The 17,450-nt window shown below is 39.6% G+C and overlaps 1 protein-coding gene across 2 annotated transcripts in view; it reads left to right on the forward strand.

The window, feature by feature from the left end:
- HMCN1 (hemicentin 1) overlaps positions 1 to 17,450 on the forward strand; it is a 453,341-nt gene that overhangs the window by 284,969 nt on the left and 150,922 nt on the right. For both annotated transcript variants that reach the window (XM_060197833.1, XM_060197834.1), the window contains exons 42-48: positions 1,316 to 1,412; positions 2,127 to 2,249; positions 7,558 to 7,719; positions 8,389 to 8,670; positions 9,294 to 9,461; positions 14,360 to 14,473; positions 16,661 to 16,747. In XM_060197833.1, coding sequence (XP_060053816.1) covers positions 1,316 to 1,412; positions 2,127 to 2,249; positions 7,558 to 7,719; positions 8,389 to 8,670; positions 9,294 to 9,461; positions 14,360 to 14,473; positions 16,661 to 16,747 — 1,033 coding nt within the window. The remainder of the gene's footprint in view (positions 1 to 1,315; positions 1,413 to 2,126; positions 2,250 to 7,557; positions 7,720 to 8,388; positions 8,671 to 9,293; positions 9,462 to 14,359; positions 14,474 to 16,660; positions 16,748 to 17,450) is intronic.

Raw genomic sequence — 17,450 nt, forward strand, 5'->3', positions numbered from 1 at the left:
TACCCCAACTCAACTAGTGTCTTACTATTTCACTTTATACCATTCGAACAGCATTTCTTTTTTTTTTTCTTTTTAAATCTTTTTTCCTCTTAATAATTGTTTTAAATTTTTATTTATAAAAAGGAAACACTGAACAAAAAAACACAGGATAAGAGGGGTAAAACTCCATGCAATTCCCACCACCAGCATTCCGTTATCCCATCCCATCCCCTGATAGCTTTCCTATTCTTTATCCCTCTGGAAGTATGGACCCAGGGTCATTACAAGGTTGCAGAAGGTGGAAGGTTTGGCTTCTGTAATTGCTTCCCCGCTAACATGGGCATTTACAGGTTGATCCATACTCCCAGCCTTTCTCTTTCCCTAGTGGGGCTGGGCTCCGGGGAAGCAGGACTCCAGGACACATTGGTGGGTTGTCTGCTTGGACTGTTCCTACCACAGAATGTGAGCTCAGATCTACAGGGATGCAGAGGTCACATAGGCTCCTAAGCTGAATATAGGCTCCAGACCACATCAAATTGATGGGGTTTACATTTATATACCTTTGCCATATTTGGAAGCTACTCTCTTCCCTGATCCAGCTTTCTGATCCTTTTTCCAGCCACGACATCATCTCCCCAGACAATAACTTGGATCCACCTGCATATCAGATGTCAGGCTCAGAAAAAAAAAATAGTATAGGCCCTTTAGAATATAACTAAAATAGGCCTACTAAATGTCTACAAAACAGAGACCCTCCCCCTCCGCCAACTCTTCATCTGAACTATTCCAGCCTTTAGGTTCATGATTAGTCAACAATTTGGCTTTATATGTTAACACTTTTTTTCACCCACCATGTTCCAGGTACTAGGATGATGCCAACTGAATAAGCATTTCTATTAATGCAGTTATGGCATTTTGACATTATGCTTAGATTTAAATATTAATTGTTCACTTTTGTAATCAGATCTAGCCAAAGATTATCCTAGTAAAATAGTATACTTGAAAATCTTCAGTATAAAAATGAAAAACTCACAAATATTATCAATAGGAAAACACCACTTGTTTTTGAAATAGAAAGTTTCAAAGCAGGGGCTGGGTGGTGGCGCACCTGGTTGAGCGCATGTATTAAAATGTGCGAGGACCCCGGTTCGAGCCCCCCAGTCCTCACCTGCAGGGGGAAAGCTTTGTGAGTAGTGAAGCAGTACTGCAGGTGTCTCTCTGTCTCTCTCCCCTCTCTATCACCCCCTTCCCTCTTGATTTCTGGCTGTCTCTATCCAATAAGTAAGATTTAAAAAAAAAAAAAAGAAATAGTTTCAAAGCTTGGTTTTGATTCCAGATTGAAGATGCTCAAATCCAAGATACTGGTCGTTACACCTGTGAGGCAACAAATATTGCTGGGAAAACAGAGAAAAACTATAATGTTAACATTTGGGGTGAGTGTGCTCAGTCCTTGTAAATAGGTGATATAGCCTTAACTTTTGACTCTTCATGTCAGTTCTTGAAATGTTATCCACGTAACTGAAATCCACCATGATAAGTTGATGAATAGAATACAGTAACACAGTATTCGGTGTATTCAGTACACTTAGATGATAGTCAAGTATCCATAACATCAACTTGTATAATTAATTTAAGAGCAAGTACAGGGGCCTGGGTGAGAGCATATGTTACAGTGTGCTAAGTACAAGGTTTAAGCTCTCCCCTGCCCCCTCAAATAGGAAACTGAAAAGAAAGAGGTATGGGGAGGGGGGGAATGGGTTAAGTTTATGTTGCAAAAACAAAGGAAAATAGTGTTTCCAGAAGAGCAAGATAGCAAGTCATCCATTGAAGATGGATGGATGGATGGATGGATGGATGGGTATAATTTGTGTGGGAACAGATTTTTTAAAAATTTTTATTTATAAAAAGGAAACACTGACAAAAACCATAGGATAAAAGGGGTACAACTCCACATAGTTCCCACCACCAGAACTCCATATCCCATCCCATCCCCTGATATCTTTCCTATTCTTTATCCCCCTGGGAGTATGGACCCAGGGCCATTATGGGGTGCAGAAGGTGAAAGGGGAAACAGATTTTTATAAAGTGTTAAGCAGAATTTATATTGAATGAATGTAAAAATAGTGTTTTTTTCTTTTATTTTTCAGTACCACCAAATATTTATGGTTCAGATGAACTTGCTCAGCTTACAGTCATTGAAGGAAATCTTATTAGTCTCTTGTGTGAATCAAGTGGCAGTCCACCCCCAAATCTCATTTGGAAGAAGAAAGGTGGGTTTTTAGATAAAATTGGATATAAGTATTAAGCAAACCTTCATGATATTTGGAAAACATACCAGTTTATCAGTGGGGAGGGGGGAGTTGTCTCCAAGAGGTTCACCTGGTAGTGCACATATTACCATGCACAAGGACCTGGGTTCAAGCCCTGGGCTACCACATGCAAGTGCCTGGAGAGGGGAAGCTTCATGACTAGTATAATGATACTGTGGTATGACTTCTTTTTCTCTGTTTCTCTTTCTATCACTCTCACTCTCTCTTGTTGTTAAAATTTCGGAAGGCTCTTGCCGGGCCGGCTAGCTTCACGGGCGGGTAACAGAGACGCGGAGACAACGGCTGGGCAGGGAAGCTGTATTTCTTTATTCAGGAACAACGATTCATAAACTAAGACAAACTAATCACCAAACAGAACTCTGCTGTCTCTTTGCGGCGGCACAAGCACTCTCTCTTACTCTCGAACTCAGGAACCCAGGAACTCTGTCACTCGGGAACTCTCGTACTTGAGAGCCCTCTGAAACTCTGGCACACTGGAACTCTCTCTTACTCTGTAACCCTGAAACTCTCGAACTCTCGAACTCAGGAACTCAGGAACTCTCGGACTCAGGAACCCTCTCTCGGGGTTCCTTGGGACGGGGCCAAGCAGGCCCGCGAAATTAACAGGACTCATCCAATTCTCTTGGCGGGGGAGGGCTAGAACAAACCAATGTAAAGCATACGACACTCTCTATTTAAAAAAAAAGAGAAAGAAAGAAAAAGGAATGGTAGAGTCATTAGGCACTGAATCTCAATAATAACCTTGATGGAAAAAAACAAACATACTAACAAAGTTTTCTGGGATTTGCATACTCTCATACTAGTCGGAATAACTGTTTTATATTAAATGTGCAGTATAGAATGCATTCTACATTATCCAGCAGAAAATCTCTAGTTTCAAAGTCAGTAGCTCCCCCTGAAAAAAATAATTTTTGTATGAATTGAATATTTTTTAATAAAATATAGGACAGTTATCATGATAAGAATCTACCATTCAGAGTTCCGGAGAACCAAACTGCAGGAGGAAAGCTTCAGAAGTGGTGGAGCAGTGCTGCAAGTGTCTCTCTCTTTCCCTACTCCATATTTCTTTCTGTCTCTACAAAAAAAAAAAAAAGAAAGAAAGAAAGGGAGGGAGGAAAAGAGGAGAGGGAACCAAAGGATGCCAGGAACACAAAGCCCAGTGATAACCTGAATGAAAAAAAAGGGGGGCTTCCTTTCTTTTTTTAGAATAGAATTAGAATTACTGGGAGTTGGGCGGTAGCGCAGCAGGTTAAGTGCACATGGCTCAAAGCACAAGGACCGGCATAAGGATCCCAGTTCGAGCCCCCGGCTCCCCACCTGCAGGGGAGTCACTTCACAGGCGGTGAAGCAGGTCTGCAGGTGTCTATCTTTCTCTCCCCCTCTCTGTCTTCCCCTACTCTCTCCATTTCTCTCTGTCCTATCTAACAATGACGGCATCCATAACAACAATAATAATAACTACAACAACAATAAAAGACAACAAGGACAACAAAAGGGAAATAAAGAAAGAATTAGAATTACTTTATATAGCAGATATTTTTGCTGACTTTGTGAAAATCTAACAGTGCATCTTGTTATGAGTGAACTCTGCACTGCACTTAAATAGGTCCTTTAGTGTCACTTTATTGAAGAAGTATTGATTTACGGATTGTTTTTGTCACAAGGATACATTTTCACATTTCCCCAAAACAAGGGTCAGTACATTGCTGTGGTTGACTACAGTTCCCTGGAAATTAAACTGACTTTCTGTGTATTCCTCAACAGATATCTGTGTGTGTCCTCTAAATGCCAGACTAACTGAATTTGTCGTTTACTTTAAAATCATTTTGCTTTGCTATTCTAAGCTTATGTTTTTGCTTGTTTTGTTTAACTATTTTGGTTTCAAATATTATACTGATTGAAGGAGAAAACTGCAGATGACAATCTTGGTAAATCTTTCCTTCTCTTTTTTTTAACCCTCCACCTCCTCCTCATTCTGCTTTCTCCTCCATCTTCTGTGTAGGCCTATTCCTCAGACACTTGAACTGTAAGTATATAAGCAAGTATGCAAACTTATCAGAGTTTGTACGCAGGATGCTTGTATTTTTAAATTCTTTTATTAGTGATTTAATATTGATTTACAAAATTATAAGGGGCTGGGAGGTGGTAGACCTGGTTGGACACATATGTTACAATGCACAAGGACCCAGGTTTGAGCCCCCGGTCCCCACCTGCAGGGGGAAAGCTTCACGAGTGTTGAAGCAGGGCTGCAGTTGTCTCTCTGTTTCTTTTCTTCTCTATCTCCCTCTTGGTTTTTGTCTGTCTCCTCTATCCATTAAATAAATTTTAAAAGCAATTATAGGATAACAGGGGCTTAATTACACACCTTTCCCACAACCAGAGTTTTGTGTCCCTGTTCCCTCCAGTGAAAGCTGCATTAGTTTCCCAAGATAACAGATATGGGTTGACTATTATTTCTTTTTTTAATTTATATTATCTTTATTTATTTGTTGGATAGAGACAGCCAGAAATCAAGAGGGAAGGGGGAGATAGAGAGGGAGAAAGACAGAGAGACACCTGCAGCCCTGCTTCACTGCTTGTGAAGCATCCCCCTGCAGGTGGGGGCTGGGGGGCTTGAACTCTGGTCCTTGCACATTGTAACATGTGCTCAACCAGATGTGTCACCACCCGGCCCTAATATTTCTCTTCTCTTCCCTTCTCTTCTCTACTCTTCTCTTCTCTTCTCTTCTCTTTTCTTTCTTTCTTTCTTTCTTTCTTTCTTTCTTTCTTTCTTTCTTTCTTTTTTTTTGCCTCCGGGGTTATTGCTGGGGCTCGGTGCCTGCACTATGAATCCACTGCTCAAGGAGGCTATTTTTCCCATTTTGTTGCCCTTGTTGTGCTTGTTGTAGTTGTTATTGTTATTGTTGTCATAGCTGTTGTTGTTAGATAGGTCAAAGAGAAATGGTGAGGGGAGGGAAAGACAAAGAGGAGGAGAGAAAGATAGACACCTGCAGACTTGTTTCACTGCTTGCGAAGCGACCTCTTATATAGGTGGGGAGCCGGAGGCTTGAACCGGGACCCTTATGCCAGCCCTTGCGCTTTGCTGACTAATATTTCTATAACTATCTACTACATTGATATGTATTTGCCCATTTTTTTCCTAGGGTCTTGCCATCTCATCCTTTCTAAGTCACACCTACTACCAAGTGTCCTTCCTTTTTCCCCTCCTCTTCTCCTTTTCCTCCTTCTCCTACTTCTCCTTTTATCCTCCTCCTTTTCTTCTTCCTCCTTCTCCTCTCTCTGAGCCCTGGTGGAATTAGTGTTCAGAGCCCTTTGGTCATCTTCCCCTAACATTTACCTCTCTGGGAGTATGGACCAAAATTCTTTATGGGGTGTAGAAGGTTCAGGATGAAATCGTGGTAGCATCCACAACTTGGTACTTGGTGGTTAAAAGGTAGTAAGATATAAAGTAGAGGACAAAACGTTTAATAAACAGGAACTAAAAAGTAGAAGAGGGAGTCAGACTGTAGCACAGTGGGTTAAACACACGTGGTGTGAAGTGCAAGGACCAGCGTAAGGGTCTCGGTTCAAGCCCCCGGCTCCCCACCTGCAGGGGAGTCGCTCGCTTCACAGGCGGTAAAGCAGGTCTGCAGGTGTCTATTTTTCTCTCCCCCTCTCTGTCTTCCCCTCCTCTCTCCATTTCTCTCTGTGCTATCTAACAACGATGACATCAGTAACAACAATAATAATAACTACAACAACAATAAAAAAACAAGGACAACAAAAAGAAAGATAAATATAAAAAAATAAATAAGAGGGGGGAGAAAAGTAGGAGTAGAGCAGATGGGCGTAGAGATTTTAGGGTGAAAAGAAGCAAAGAAATCTAAGGTATGTTCCTACGGATTCATGACCTTGGTAATTTTTGCTGGAGCTTGATAGCTAACATGGAAGTAGACTAAAATTACTGTCAGGGAAGATAGTGTCAAGAGTTGAGAATAGAACTAGAAAGCTGGATCAGGGCAGAGAGTAGCTCCCAAACTTGATCCAATTAACTACTTATTGCATTGATCTGACCCAGGGCCCATATGTATTCATATTTAGCACAGGAGCCTATATAACCTCCGAGCACCTATCATTCTGTATTCACAGGCCATAGTCACAGCTGGGAACATTCTAGGCTGCATTCATTTTAGCACCAGTTTTCCTCAAGTGGCAGAGTAGGATTACCTAGCCTCCCTTTGGAGAATGGGGCAGTCCTTACCATTGCTAGTTCATAGTGAGAGTACAGTCCTGAAGAAGCCCACAAGAGGGCTTATACCAATGTTCCTGATGGAAGTAAACAATGATGGTGGAGAGAGGCGTCTATTAGAGGTCTAGACCCATGGAATCTGTGGGGGAATACAAGGATTCCCTATCTAGAGCCCCAGGTGATAGGGTGACCTAGCAGTGACCAAAAAAAACCATCATTAAGTGAGCCAATCTCTTGCCTTTTTCCAGCTTTTTAAATTCCTTCTTTACTTCACAAGCTTGGGCTTTCTCCCAGTCACTAAAGCGTTGTCATTGGTTGTACCTAAATTGGTGTTAGGTTTATGGGATCTGGCCACTAATTAGGAAGGAAATGCACCTGGGATCTTAGTGAAATCTAAGCTAACCTTGAATTTTAGTGCATTTACTTGTTTGGTGATTTTAATAAAAATTGTCATAGAGACAATAATTGTCCTTTAGTTGATAAATATTTTTTGCCAGTATATCTCTTGGCCAATTGTATACAGTGTTTCTTCTAAAGATTATCAAGGAGTGACAATAATGCTGATGTTGCCAGAAGAAACTAAGAGATGTATCTTTCTTTTGTATAATTAGTTGAGTAGATAGAGTTATCAAGGGAAATGAAGTAGGGAGTAGGAGAGGAGGGTAACTAAGCCTAAGTAATAAATATTTGATTAGAAAAATTATGGTGCCTTCTTTAGTCTTTTCTACCAGATTGCTGAGCTAAATAGTTCTAAATAGAATCACAGAGGACTGTTCAGAACTTTTACTTTTAAGGTATATAGTTGCCTCTAGACACTTGACTTTTTAAAATTTTGTTCATTTAATGTTAAATAAACAGAAAGACACCCTAGCATATTTGGTGCTGCAGATCTCACAATGTAAGTCATGTACACTACCCACAGAACAGTACGCCTAAACACACACACACACAAACGTAGACAGAGAGGGAAAAAAGGACAACTTTTTTTTTTTAACTTGGTATTCTGTCATTTTTCCACAGGATCCCCAGTGCTGGAAGATTCTTCAGGGAGAATCAGAACATTATCTGGAGGACGACAGTTACAGATTTCAATTGCTGAAAAATCTGATGTAGGGCTCTATACATGTGTGGCATCAAATGTGGCTGGAATGGCAAGGAAAGACTACAATCTTCAAGTTTACAGTAAGTTGTAAATTTTAGTGCAGTTTTCTTTTAGATATTTCTCTTTCCCTTTGGCATTTTCCTCATAATTTTAAAATCTATTCATTTCCAGTATTGAAAAGGGGACAGAGGATGGGAATTAGTAACAGACACTGGGACATGAGTTAGGTTGCCATCTCTTTAGTAGAATTATAACTGGAAAGACTTCTGTAAGTCAGAACGTATATGATTGACTCAAGCATTTATATAACCTCTCAAAAGCAAAGAAAATGTCAGATGCTGAATTCTTTGTTGTGTTGACAACTTCATTTTAGGCTAAATCTTCTATAAATGTTGGGGAAGGATCTTGTCTCTAGTAGTTCTGTGTCTTTCCTTTGGTACCTAATATTTCAACTCTAAAAACTGAAGTGCCCAGGAAAAAGGACAGCATTAAAATACAAAGCTTGCATGTCTAAGATCTCAGTAGCACCAGGCTCTGTTTCTGAAGCCACATATGCCAAAGCTGAGTAGTGTTCTATTCTCATAGTCAGTCTCTCTCTCTCTCTCTCTCTCTCTCTCCTCTCCCCTCCTCTTTCTCTCTCTGATACATGCACACTCTCTGGTGAAAATAAGTAATTAATTTAAATGAATTTTTGATAGATGGAAAATCCTCTGTAAGACCTGAAGAATCTACATTTTTCTTTTTCCTAGTTCGACCCACAATAGCCAACAGTGGCAGCCATCCTACCGAGGTTACTGTAACCCGGGGGAAGAGTATTTCCTTGAAGTGTGAGGTGCAGGGCATCCCTCAGCCCATAGTGTCTTGGATGAAAGATGGCCGCCCATTGACCAAGGAAAAAGGAATGGAGATATTGGATGAGGGTCACATCCTTCAGCTGAAGAACATTCATGTGTCTGACACAGGACGTTATGTGTGTGTAGCTGCAAATATAGCAGGAATGGCGGATCGAAAATATGACTTAAGTGTACATAGTAAGTACAAAGAGATTCAGTAGGGCTTAGAAGAGAGCTCAGTGCTAGACAGAGCACAGAACCTGCTTGCATGAGGCTCCAGATTTTTTTAAAATATTTTATTTATTTATTTTCCTTTTTTGTTGCCCTTTTTTATCATTGTGGTAGTTATTATTATTGTTATTGATGTTGTTGTTGCCACATAGGACAGAGAGAAATGGAGAGAAATGGGGAAGACAGAGATGGAGAGAGAAAAATAGACACCTGCAGACCTCCTTCACCGCCTGTGAAACAACTTCCCTACAGATGGGGAGCCGGGGGCTCGAACTGGGTCCGTTAATGCCAGTCCTCGAGTTTTGAGCCATGTGTGCTTAACCCCCTGTGCTACAGCCTGACACCCTGCTGAGGCCCCAGGTTTTATCCTATGTACCATGTATGCCAGAGCTATGCTCTGGTCTGTGATAAAATAAATACTTCCAGGAATATCACACTAAAAAAAAAAACTACTACTAATAAATTTGTGATTGTTTTATTTTGGTTACTATTAACCACAAAGTAGAAATTTTATTAAATGAATAAAATATTAAGAATCTAGTATTTGATAGCTATTAGCACCTTCCTTTTCTTTTTTTTTTTCTTTACAGCCCCTCCCAACATCATAGGAAGCCATGGAACACCAGAAAATATCAGTGTGGTGGAAAAGAACTCAGTTTCCCTGACTTGTGAAGCTTCAGGAATTCCCCTGCCTTCAATTACCTGGCTTAAAGATGGATGGCCAGTCAGCCTTAGCAGTTCTGTGCGAATTCTCTCAGGTATTAGAAATTCTTATCACCTGATAATCTGGATAGCCTCAGATGCTCTCAGTTACTTCTTAATTTCTTACTTTTCCATATTTTATTTTTCTTTCTGGTCTAACTTCTTACTCAAATAGCCTCTGAACACATTAAGGAAAAATGTCAGGGAAACATCAGAAGCTATATTAAAATGGTAGAAATGCTTAGGTTTCTTCTCTAGATTCTTTCAAAAAGTTGATTTTTGTGTTGACAGCATAAGTCACCTGGATAGGTTTATGCTTTGCAATGTGTGAGACCCAAATTCAAGCCTGACCTTCACTGCACTGGAAAAAACTTTGATGCTATAGTGTTTTCCCTCTCTCTGTCTTTATCCTAAAAAGTTGGCCTATAGCAGTGAAGCACTGACAACAACAACAGAAAAGAAGTAAGTCTTTGAACTCACTTATTACTTATTACAGCATTCATGCTATAGTGAGTTCCAATAACTTGAAAAAGAAATTCTGAAGTTGGGAATTAGTGTACAATAGTACTATATCCCACACCTACATAACTACATATTCTAACTTACTAATATAATGACTCTGTTCTGGTTGAGTTTTATATTTTCGGGATGAATGCTTTCCTGTGAGATAAGGCTTTTGCAAAATCTATTAGTTTGTCCTTTAAGGATCAGTGTAGGGATGGAGAGAACTGTCTTAGGGCATGCCGCAGGAGTCAACACTTGATCTCTTTTAGTACTGTCTTGGAAACATAGTAAGAAGAGAATCTTGCCAAATTTGTGGTTAATAAAAAACTTGGATACTTGGAAGACTAGCAGATACGTTAATCAAAGTGTCTAAATTGAAACACGCCTCCTGTCAGGACACTGATATTAAACCTAGTAGGATGGAAAATTAGCATCACTTAAATTCAGAAACCAATGATGAAAATAACTTAAAAATTATTCATGTGGGGAGTCAGGTGGTAGTGCAGCAGGTTAAGCGCACATGGCGTGAAGCTCATAAGGATCCCGGTTCGATCCCCCGTCTCCCCACCAGCAGGGCAGTCACTTTGCAAGCGGTGAAGCAGGTCTGCAGGTGTCTTTCTCTCCTTTGCTCTCCTCCTCTCTCCATTTCTCTCTGTCCTATCCAACAATGACAGCAATAACAACAAAAATAATAACCACAACAATGATAAAACAAAAAGGGGGGAAAAAGCCTCCAGGAGCAGTGGATTCATGGTGCAGACACAGAACCCCAGCAATAATCCTGGAAGCAAAAAAAAAAAATTCTTCATATAAAAAAAAAATCTCTAAGTTAGGTAATCATAGCACTTTGTGATTTTTTTTTTTTTTTAGGAAAAATTTTATTATCTCTTTTTATCAGATAGAGACAGCCAGAAATGAGAGGGAAGGGGGAAACAGAGAGGGAACGAGACAGAAAGACACCTGCAGCATTGCTTCACCACTCATGAAATTTCCCCCCTACAGGTGTGGAACAAGAGCCCAAGGGCTTGAACCTGGGGTCCTTGCACATTGTAACATGTGCACTCAACCAGGTGTGCCACCACCTGACCCCACAAGTTGTGGTTTTTAAGAAAAGAAATGCAATATTTTGCCACATTAATGAAATGTGTTTTCCCCAATAAGAAGAGATCAGTTATGCTCTGGACTACTCATTAGGAAAACTAGGAAAAGATTTACTAACAGTATTCTCAAAGGAGGGTAACCAGGATGGGAAATGATTACAAAATAAAGTACATGTCTGAATGCACTAACCAGAAAAACAAACTTCATGGTTTCATAGTGAAAATTAAATTTGAATACTCGAATAACCATGGTGTAAACAAAGTATTATGCAGGTTCTGTCTATTTTCAGATATTAAAAGTAATGCCAAAGTATTAGAGATTCTAGGGGCAGATTAGGGTCTGAGTATAAGCATCTTAAAAAATACATTGTTTGGGGGCAGGCTAGTAGTGTACCAGGTTAAGCGCATATAGTACAAACTGCAAGGACCAGCGCAGGTATCCCAGTTTGAGTCCCCTGCTCTCCTCCTGCAGGGTGGTCGCTTTGCAAGCGGTGAAGCAGATCTGCATGTGTTTTCTCTCCGTTTCTCGTCTTCCCCTCCTCTCTCAATTTCTGTGCCCTATCCAATAACAACAGCAACAGTAACCAGAAATGAGAAAAGATGGCTGCCAGCAGTGGATTTGTGTTATGCATCGAGCCCCTAGAGGCAAAAAACAAAAAAACAAACAACAACAACAAAAAACATTGTTTAAAGTCAAGATAAACTACTTTAAGAGGTAGTGAGCTCCTTGTTTCTAATTCTGTTGAAATGTAAATTCCCACAGATGGAGGGTTTTTCAAACAATCTTTTCCTGGTACTTTATCTAGTGGACCTTCTAAGTTTCCCTTGTGTTTGCAAACTCTTACTCTAAAAATGAGAGGACTTTGATGAGAGTTCTATGCCACTATGAACCACATTCCTTGCCTATAATATCCACTAGATTTGCAACCTCAGACAAATTACTTGACTCTGCTAGCTTGCATTTCTTCACTCCTAAAGTGAGGATATTATTAATAATATTTGTGTCCTTTGACTTTTGGTAAAGATGAAATGAGTTCATGTATATCCAACAGTTAATACAGTGCCTGTTTGTCTAGTAAGTATCCAGTACATCTTTGCCATAGACCATCTGGTAGAAGGTTGGATCTTCCTGTCCTGGAAAACTTTACTCTGTCCTTTTTCTGATGCTTTTATTTCCTAGGAACCCTCCTATGAGGTCTGACCTCTGTTGATTTTAAGAAATGCATATAGTAATGGCATGCAATTAAGGTATTATTAAAATTGGGTTACCAAATACTGGGACACATTATCTTCTTGTCTTAAAAACATATTCCTATTGCTCTAAAATTCTCACTTGCTGAAAAAAAAAATGGGACTATCATCATCTACAGGAACTGTGTCTAGATGCCTAGGAAGGAAGAGGGCAGGATAATGAAACACTCTGTCTTATCAGTTGTGGAGAATGGTATTTTGTCTAATTCAATTCTGCTTTACTTGGCCAGCAGCTGGAGATCCCTGGACAGTCCCATTCAGAGTATGTCACCATGTGGCACTGTTCTCTTAATCTCCAGGCTTAAAGTGAAACTTTAAGTACATATTTTTTAAATGTGGTACTTTAGAGAAGGCCCAATTATTGTTAGGACACTTTCTGCCAAGAGTAGCTAACTGTTAGAGAAATTTCATAGGTAAAGAAATTTCACCATTTCACTTCATATCGGATACTGTTTTCTTTTTCACTGGATTAAGAGTCAGGAAACAAAGGGGGTGGGGGGAACCATAAGGTTTACAAAGTAAATGTTTGAAACTTTGTATATTTTACTGTCCCCTAACTGGAATCATATGGTGGTGTCACTAAAGTGAAGTAGTAATAGATGCTTGAATCCCTCCCCAGCTGGCATATATATATTATTGCCACCAGGGTTATCGATGGGTAAGATCATGACAATTTGTACACTTAACTGAGTGTGTCACCCCTAGGCCCCCTAGCATAGATTTTTAATACATTAGATAATTTCTGTATTTAACTGCATTTATGTGAGTTCAATTGGAAAAAAAAAATGCCTGAATCCAGATAATCAACTTTGTTTGTCTGAATAAGATACTGCTAAACACACCTTTCGGGAGTTTGAGGGTAGGGAAGTTGCTTGTAGAAAAAGCCTCGTAACTGCTTGTTGAGTTTATCAAAGCCAGAAAGCAGCTGGAAATTCCTGGCTACAGAGCCAGGTGAATATTTACAGGATAATTTCATGTTTTATCACTTCAAGCTTTTCCAGTTTAAATTCAAAATACTAACCAAAACTACATCAGTTAGACAGTGGTTAATTGTCTAAAAGCTGGTGCATATTTTTTTTTCTTAGACTTTAAGCTCTGTTTCAGTTTGTTTGCTGGCCTCTCTTCCTTTGTCCTGACATAGATTTTCCTTCCAAATTATACCCTGTTCCACTCACAAGCTGCATGCATTTCTTGGACCAGGAATCTGTCTTTCCTGCATAGTTCAAGATATAAAAGGTAACAAAAGCAGAATTGTACTACTGAGTGGGTGAACTACTATAAACGTGGGTTAAGTAATGATAGTACCCCATGAAATACAATTGAAATCTGATGGTGAGTGTTCGTGGTTTCACCTGTCTCATACACTAAACTTGTTTCCCAGTTCTGGTTCTGGTGGCTTCTTTTCATCTCTCTTTCATATACTTGCTAAAAAAAAGCAAAACAACTGGGAAATGTTTTCCTAAACATCCCATCAGTTTTCTTCCTAAAATACATGTTATTTATGAACTTTTATGTTTATGTGTTTTTGTTGCCTTTAATGAAAAACATGAAGTCAGAAATTTTTACCAGTAAATCTAGGACCCACAGAATCTGGATGTTCTTCACTTAGCCTCCTCTCCTAGCTGTTTTTTTCTCCCACATGTCCTTTCTCCATCTGTGGCCTCACCTACAGCAGTGAGTGGCTTAGTGGAGGACAAAACTTGTTTGCTTGAGGCCTTGGGGTTGATCTCTAATACCGAATAGACCAGAATACTGTTCTATTCTCTCTCTCTCTCTCTCTTTTTACTCTCTCTTCTATAAATAAATCTTAAAAAAGAAAAAAAAAAAAAGGTATTCAAATAGCACTACTGTGAAACTCCATTTCCTGCTCACTGTCATTTTATTTTATTTATTCTCTTAACTCATTGAACCAGAACATTCTTCTGAATTACTTGGTGCTTTCTAAAAGTCTGCAACATGTACATTTTTTAAGGTTGCCATAAATTCACTGTAAGGGACTTTGAAGCCGATGGATTATCTCTCACTGAAACTGAGCATCATTACAAAAACTTGAAAAATTGCCATGTTCATGTTGAGTCCCATGTGCTTTGCTTCTGCAGGAGGTAGGATGCTGCGACTGATGCAGACCAGGAGAGAGGATGCTGGCCACTATACCTGTGTCGTCAGGAATGCAGCTGGGGAAGAAAGAAAAGCCGTTAACCTCTCAGTACTAGGTACTTATAGACTATTCGATATTTAGAAAAATGTCTATTAGGCTTAAAGTCTGGAAGTAGAGTTTAATTTGGTCACATGCCTTCATCTTTTTTTGCTTCTGAACTATCAGTCTTGGCAAGAATTCAGTGTTAAAAGTTGTTCAGAGGGGAGTCGGGCTGTAGCGCAGCGGGTTAAGCGCAGGTGGCGCAAAGCACAAGGACCGGCATAAGGATCCCGGTTCGAACCCCGGCTTCCCACCTGCAGGGGAGTCGCTTCACAGGCGGTGAAGCAGGTCTGCAGGTGTCTATCTTTCTCTCCTCCTCTCTGTCTTCCCCTCCTCTCTCCATTTCTCTCTGTCCTATCCAACAACGACAACAACAATAATAACTACAACAATAAAACAACAAGGGCAACAAAAGGGAATAAAATAAATATTTATTAAAAAAAAAAGTTGTTCAGAGGTAATTAACTCCAATTAAATAGCTGAAATGCCAGATTTTATCAGTTCACAGTTGTTCCACAATATCCTAAGATTGCTAACACTTTTTTATTATTGTTATTTTAGGGGGATTTGAAAAAAAAAGTTTCTGTGTTGTATTCACATTGCATTTATTCTTTTAAATTTTTTATTAGTAATTAATATTTATTTACAAAATTGTAAGATAATAGGGGTATAGTAGGGTTCCCACCACCAGAGTTCTTGAGTCCCTAAGGGGGATTAAAATTCTTACTGAGATTTACAAGACTGTAATTTCACATGCATGTTACCACATCATACCCAGCACTAATGTACTAATATACCTCCACCAAAGTCCACTAGAGCCCTCTACACTTAAAATCGCTAGTATATTAACCTCTTAGTGTGTGGTTATTGAAGTTAGAGTAGGAAAAAAATGTCATTCTCATTGACTTCAATTGCTAATTGGATGTTACAATTTACAAAACAAAAATTCATCATAGTTTAATTCAGCATATATAAATTTAGATTTTAAATTAGAATTGATTAAAATAATACATGACAGGGGTTGGGCAGTAGCGTAGCAGGTTAAGTGCATGTGGTGCGGAATGCAAGGAACCCAGCATAAGCATCCTGGTTCGAGCCCCGGGTTCCCCACCTACAGGGGTCTCACTTCACAAATGGCAAAGCAGGTCTACAGGTGTCTTTCTCTCCCTCTTTCTCCCTCTCAGGTGTCTTCCCCTCCTCTCTAGATTTCTCTTTGTCCTATCCAACAACAACAAAGGCAACAAAATGAGAAAATTGGTTTCCAGGAGCAGTGAATTCATAGAGCAGGCACCCAACACCAGCAATAACCCTGGAGGCAAAAAAAAAATGATATTCTTCTATTAGATAAATAATAATGAATTTGGGGGGATTTGTTTTAAATTTGTTTGAGATATTTCAGCATTTGTAAGTCAACAGGAAAAAAATCACAATTATCAGTAGATTCAGAGACAACTGTTGCAAAAATTTAATACTCTTTTATGGTAAAAAAAAACTCTTAAAAATGGGGATAAAGGGGACGGTTACTCATCTTATTAAAGACTGTATGCACAAGGAATTCACAGCTAGTGTCATACTCGATAGTGAGAAACTGAATGTGTTCACCCGTAGAGCAGGGGGAGGATAAGATTGTTCACTGTCACTGTTACTACTCATTAGAGTCCTAGGAATTCTAACTATAGCTATTATGCAAGAGGAAAGAGGTCCATGCATTTGGAGAAATAGCTGTCTTGGATAGTGAGCTACTTTTCCATGTGCAAGAACAGGTTTCAGTCCAACCTTATATAGAAGGAAGCTTCAGTGCTGTGGTCTCTTTAATTTTCTCTCCTTCTCTTTTTCAATAAATAAATAAAATGCTTCTAAGGAAAGGAAGAGAGGAAGGAAGGAAGGAAGGAAGGAAGGAAGGAAGGAAGGAAGGAAGGAAGGAAGGAAGGAGAGAGAGTGGGGAGGAAAGGGATTTGTGGGACTGAACCAACTGTCTTATTATGGAGAGGGACAAGCTGGTGGTTAGTGAGGTGTGCTGATAGCTATCTTGGGGAAATGTGAAAATGTACCCCTGTGACAAGTCCTGTAAATCAGAATTTCTACAAAAAAGTGATTTAAAATAAAGGTTGATCATATATAGTTTGGTTTAAAAATACATATATTTATCCCTAAACCAGCAATCCTGATGCAAAAATTATTACTTACCTCTATTTTTTTTCAGTGCCACCTCAAATTGTGGGTGAAAATACATTTGAAGATTTGAAAGTAAAAGAGAAACAGAGTGTTACACTGACTTGCGAAGTGACAGGTAAGGACTCCTACTTCTGCCATTCCACCACTCATTAATTACTTATTCATTGCCTTCGTGATTTACTTCAATGAGTTGAAAAGAACCTCAAGTTTCTATATTAAGCATTTGAAATGGAGTGTGCAGGACTATCAAGGTAGCTTGCCTGGATAGTGTACCTGCTTTGCCATGTGCACAATCCACCACACTGGGAGAAACTTCGGTGATGTGATAGCTTTCCATCTCTCCTGATGTCTTTGTCACTCACTTTCTTTCTGAAAGTCTACTGGAGCAGTGAAACCTAGCAGAAAAAAGAAAGAAGAAAGGGAGGGAGGGAGGGGACTTGCTTTCTAGGATGTCTGGTAAGTGTAGGAAGAAGCTTCTCAGATTCTGTGGAGATAAAAGGGCAGTTCCAGGCAGGAGACATTGTTTGCTGGGTCGGGCACCTGTGTGTGGCCCCATTTCATGCCCTCGGAGGTGCAAAGGCAATAGAGTCAAAGGAGGAGGATGTCTCTCCCTCTCTCCATGTCTCTCTCTCTCTCTCTCACTGTCTCCATCTGCGTGAGAATAGAAAAACTCTATATATGCACAAATCCTAGTTTCACCAAAGTGAAAAGTGAGGGGGGGGGAGAAAATTCATACAAAAGAAAAGAACACACTGAACTTTCAGTTTAGTACTGGATATATGTGTGTGTGTGTGTGTGTGTGTGTGTGTGTGTGTGTG

This window comes from Erinaceus europaeus, chromosome 9 (assembly GCF_950295315.1).
Source record: "Erinaceus europaeus chromosome 9, mEriEur2.1, whole genome shotgun sequence".
NCBI classification, from domain to species: Eukaryota; Metazoa; Chordata; class Mammalia; order Eulipotyphla; family Erinaceidae; genus Erinaceus; species Erinaceus europaeus.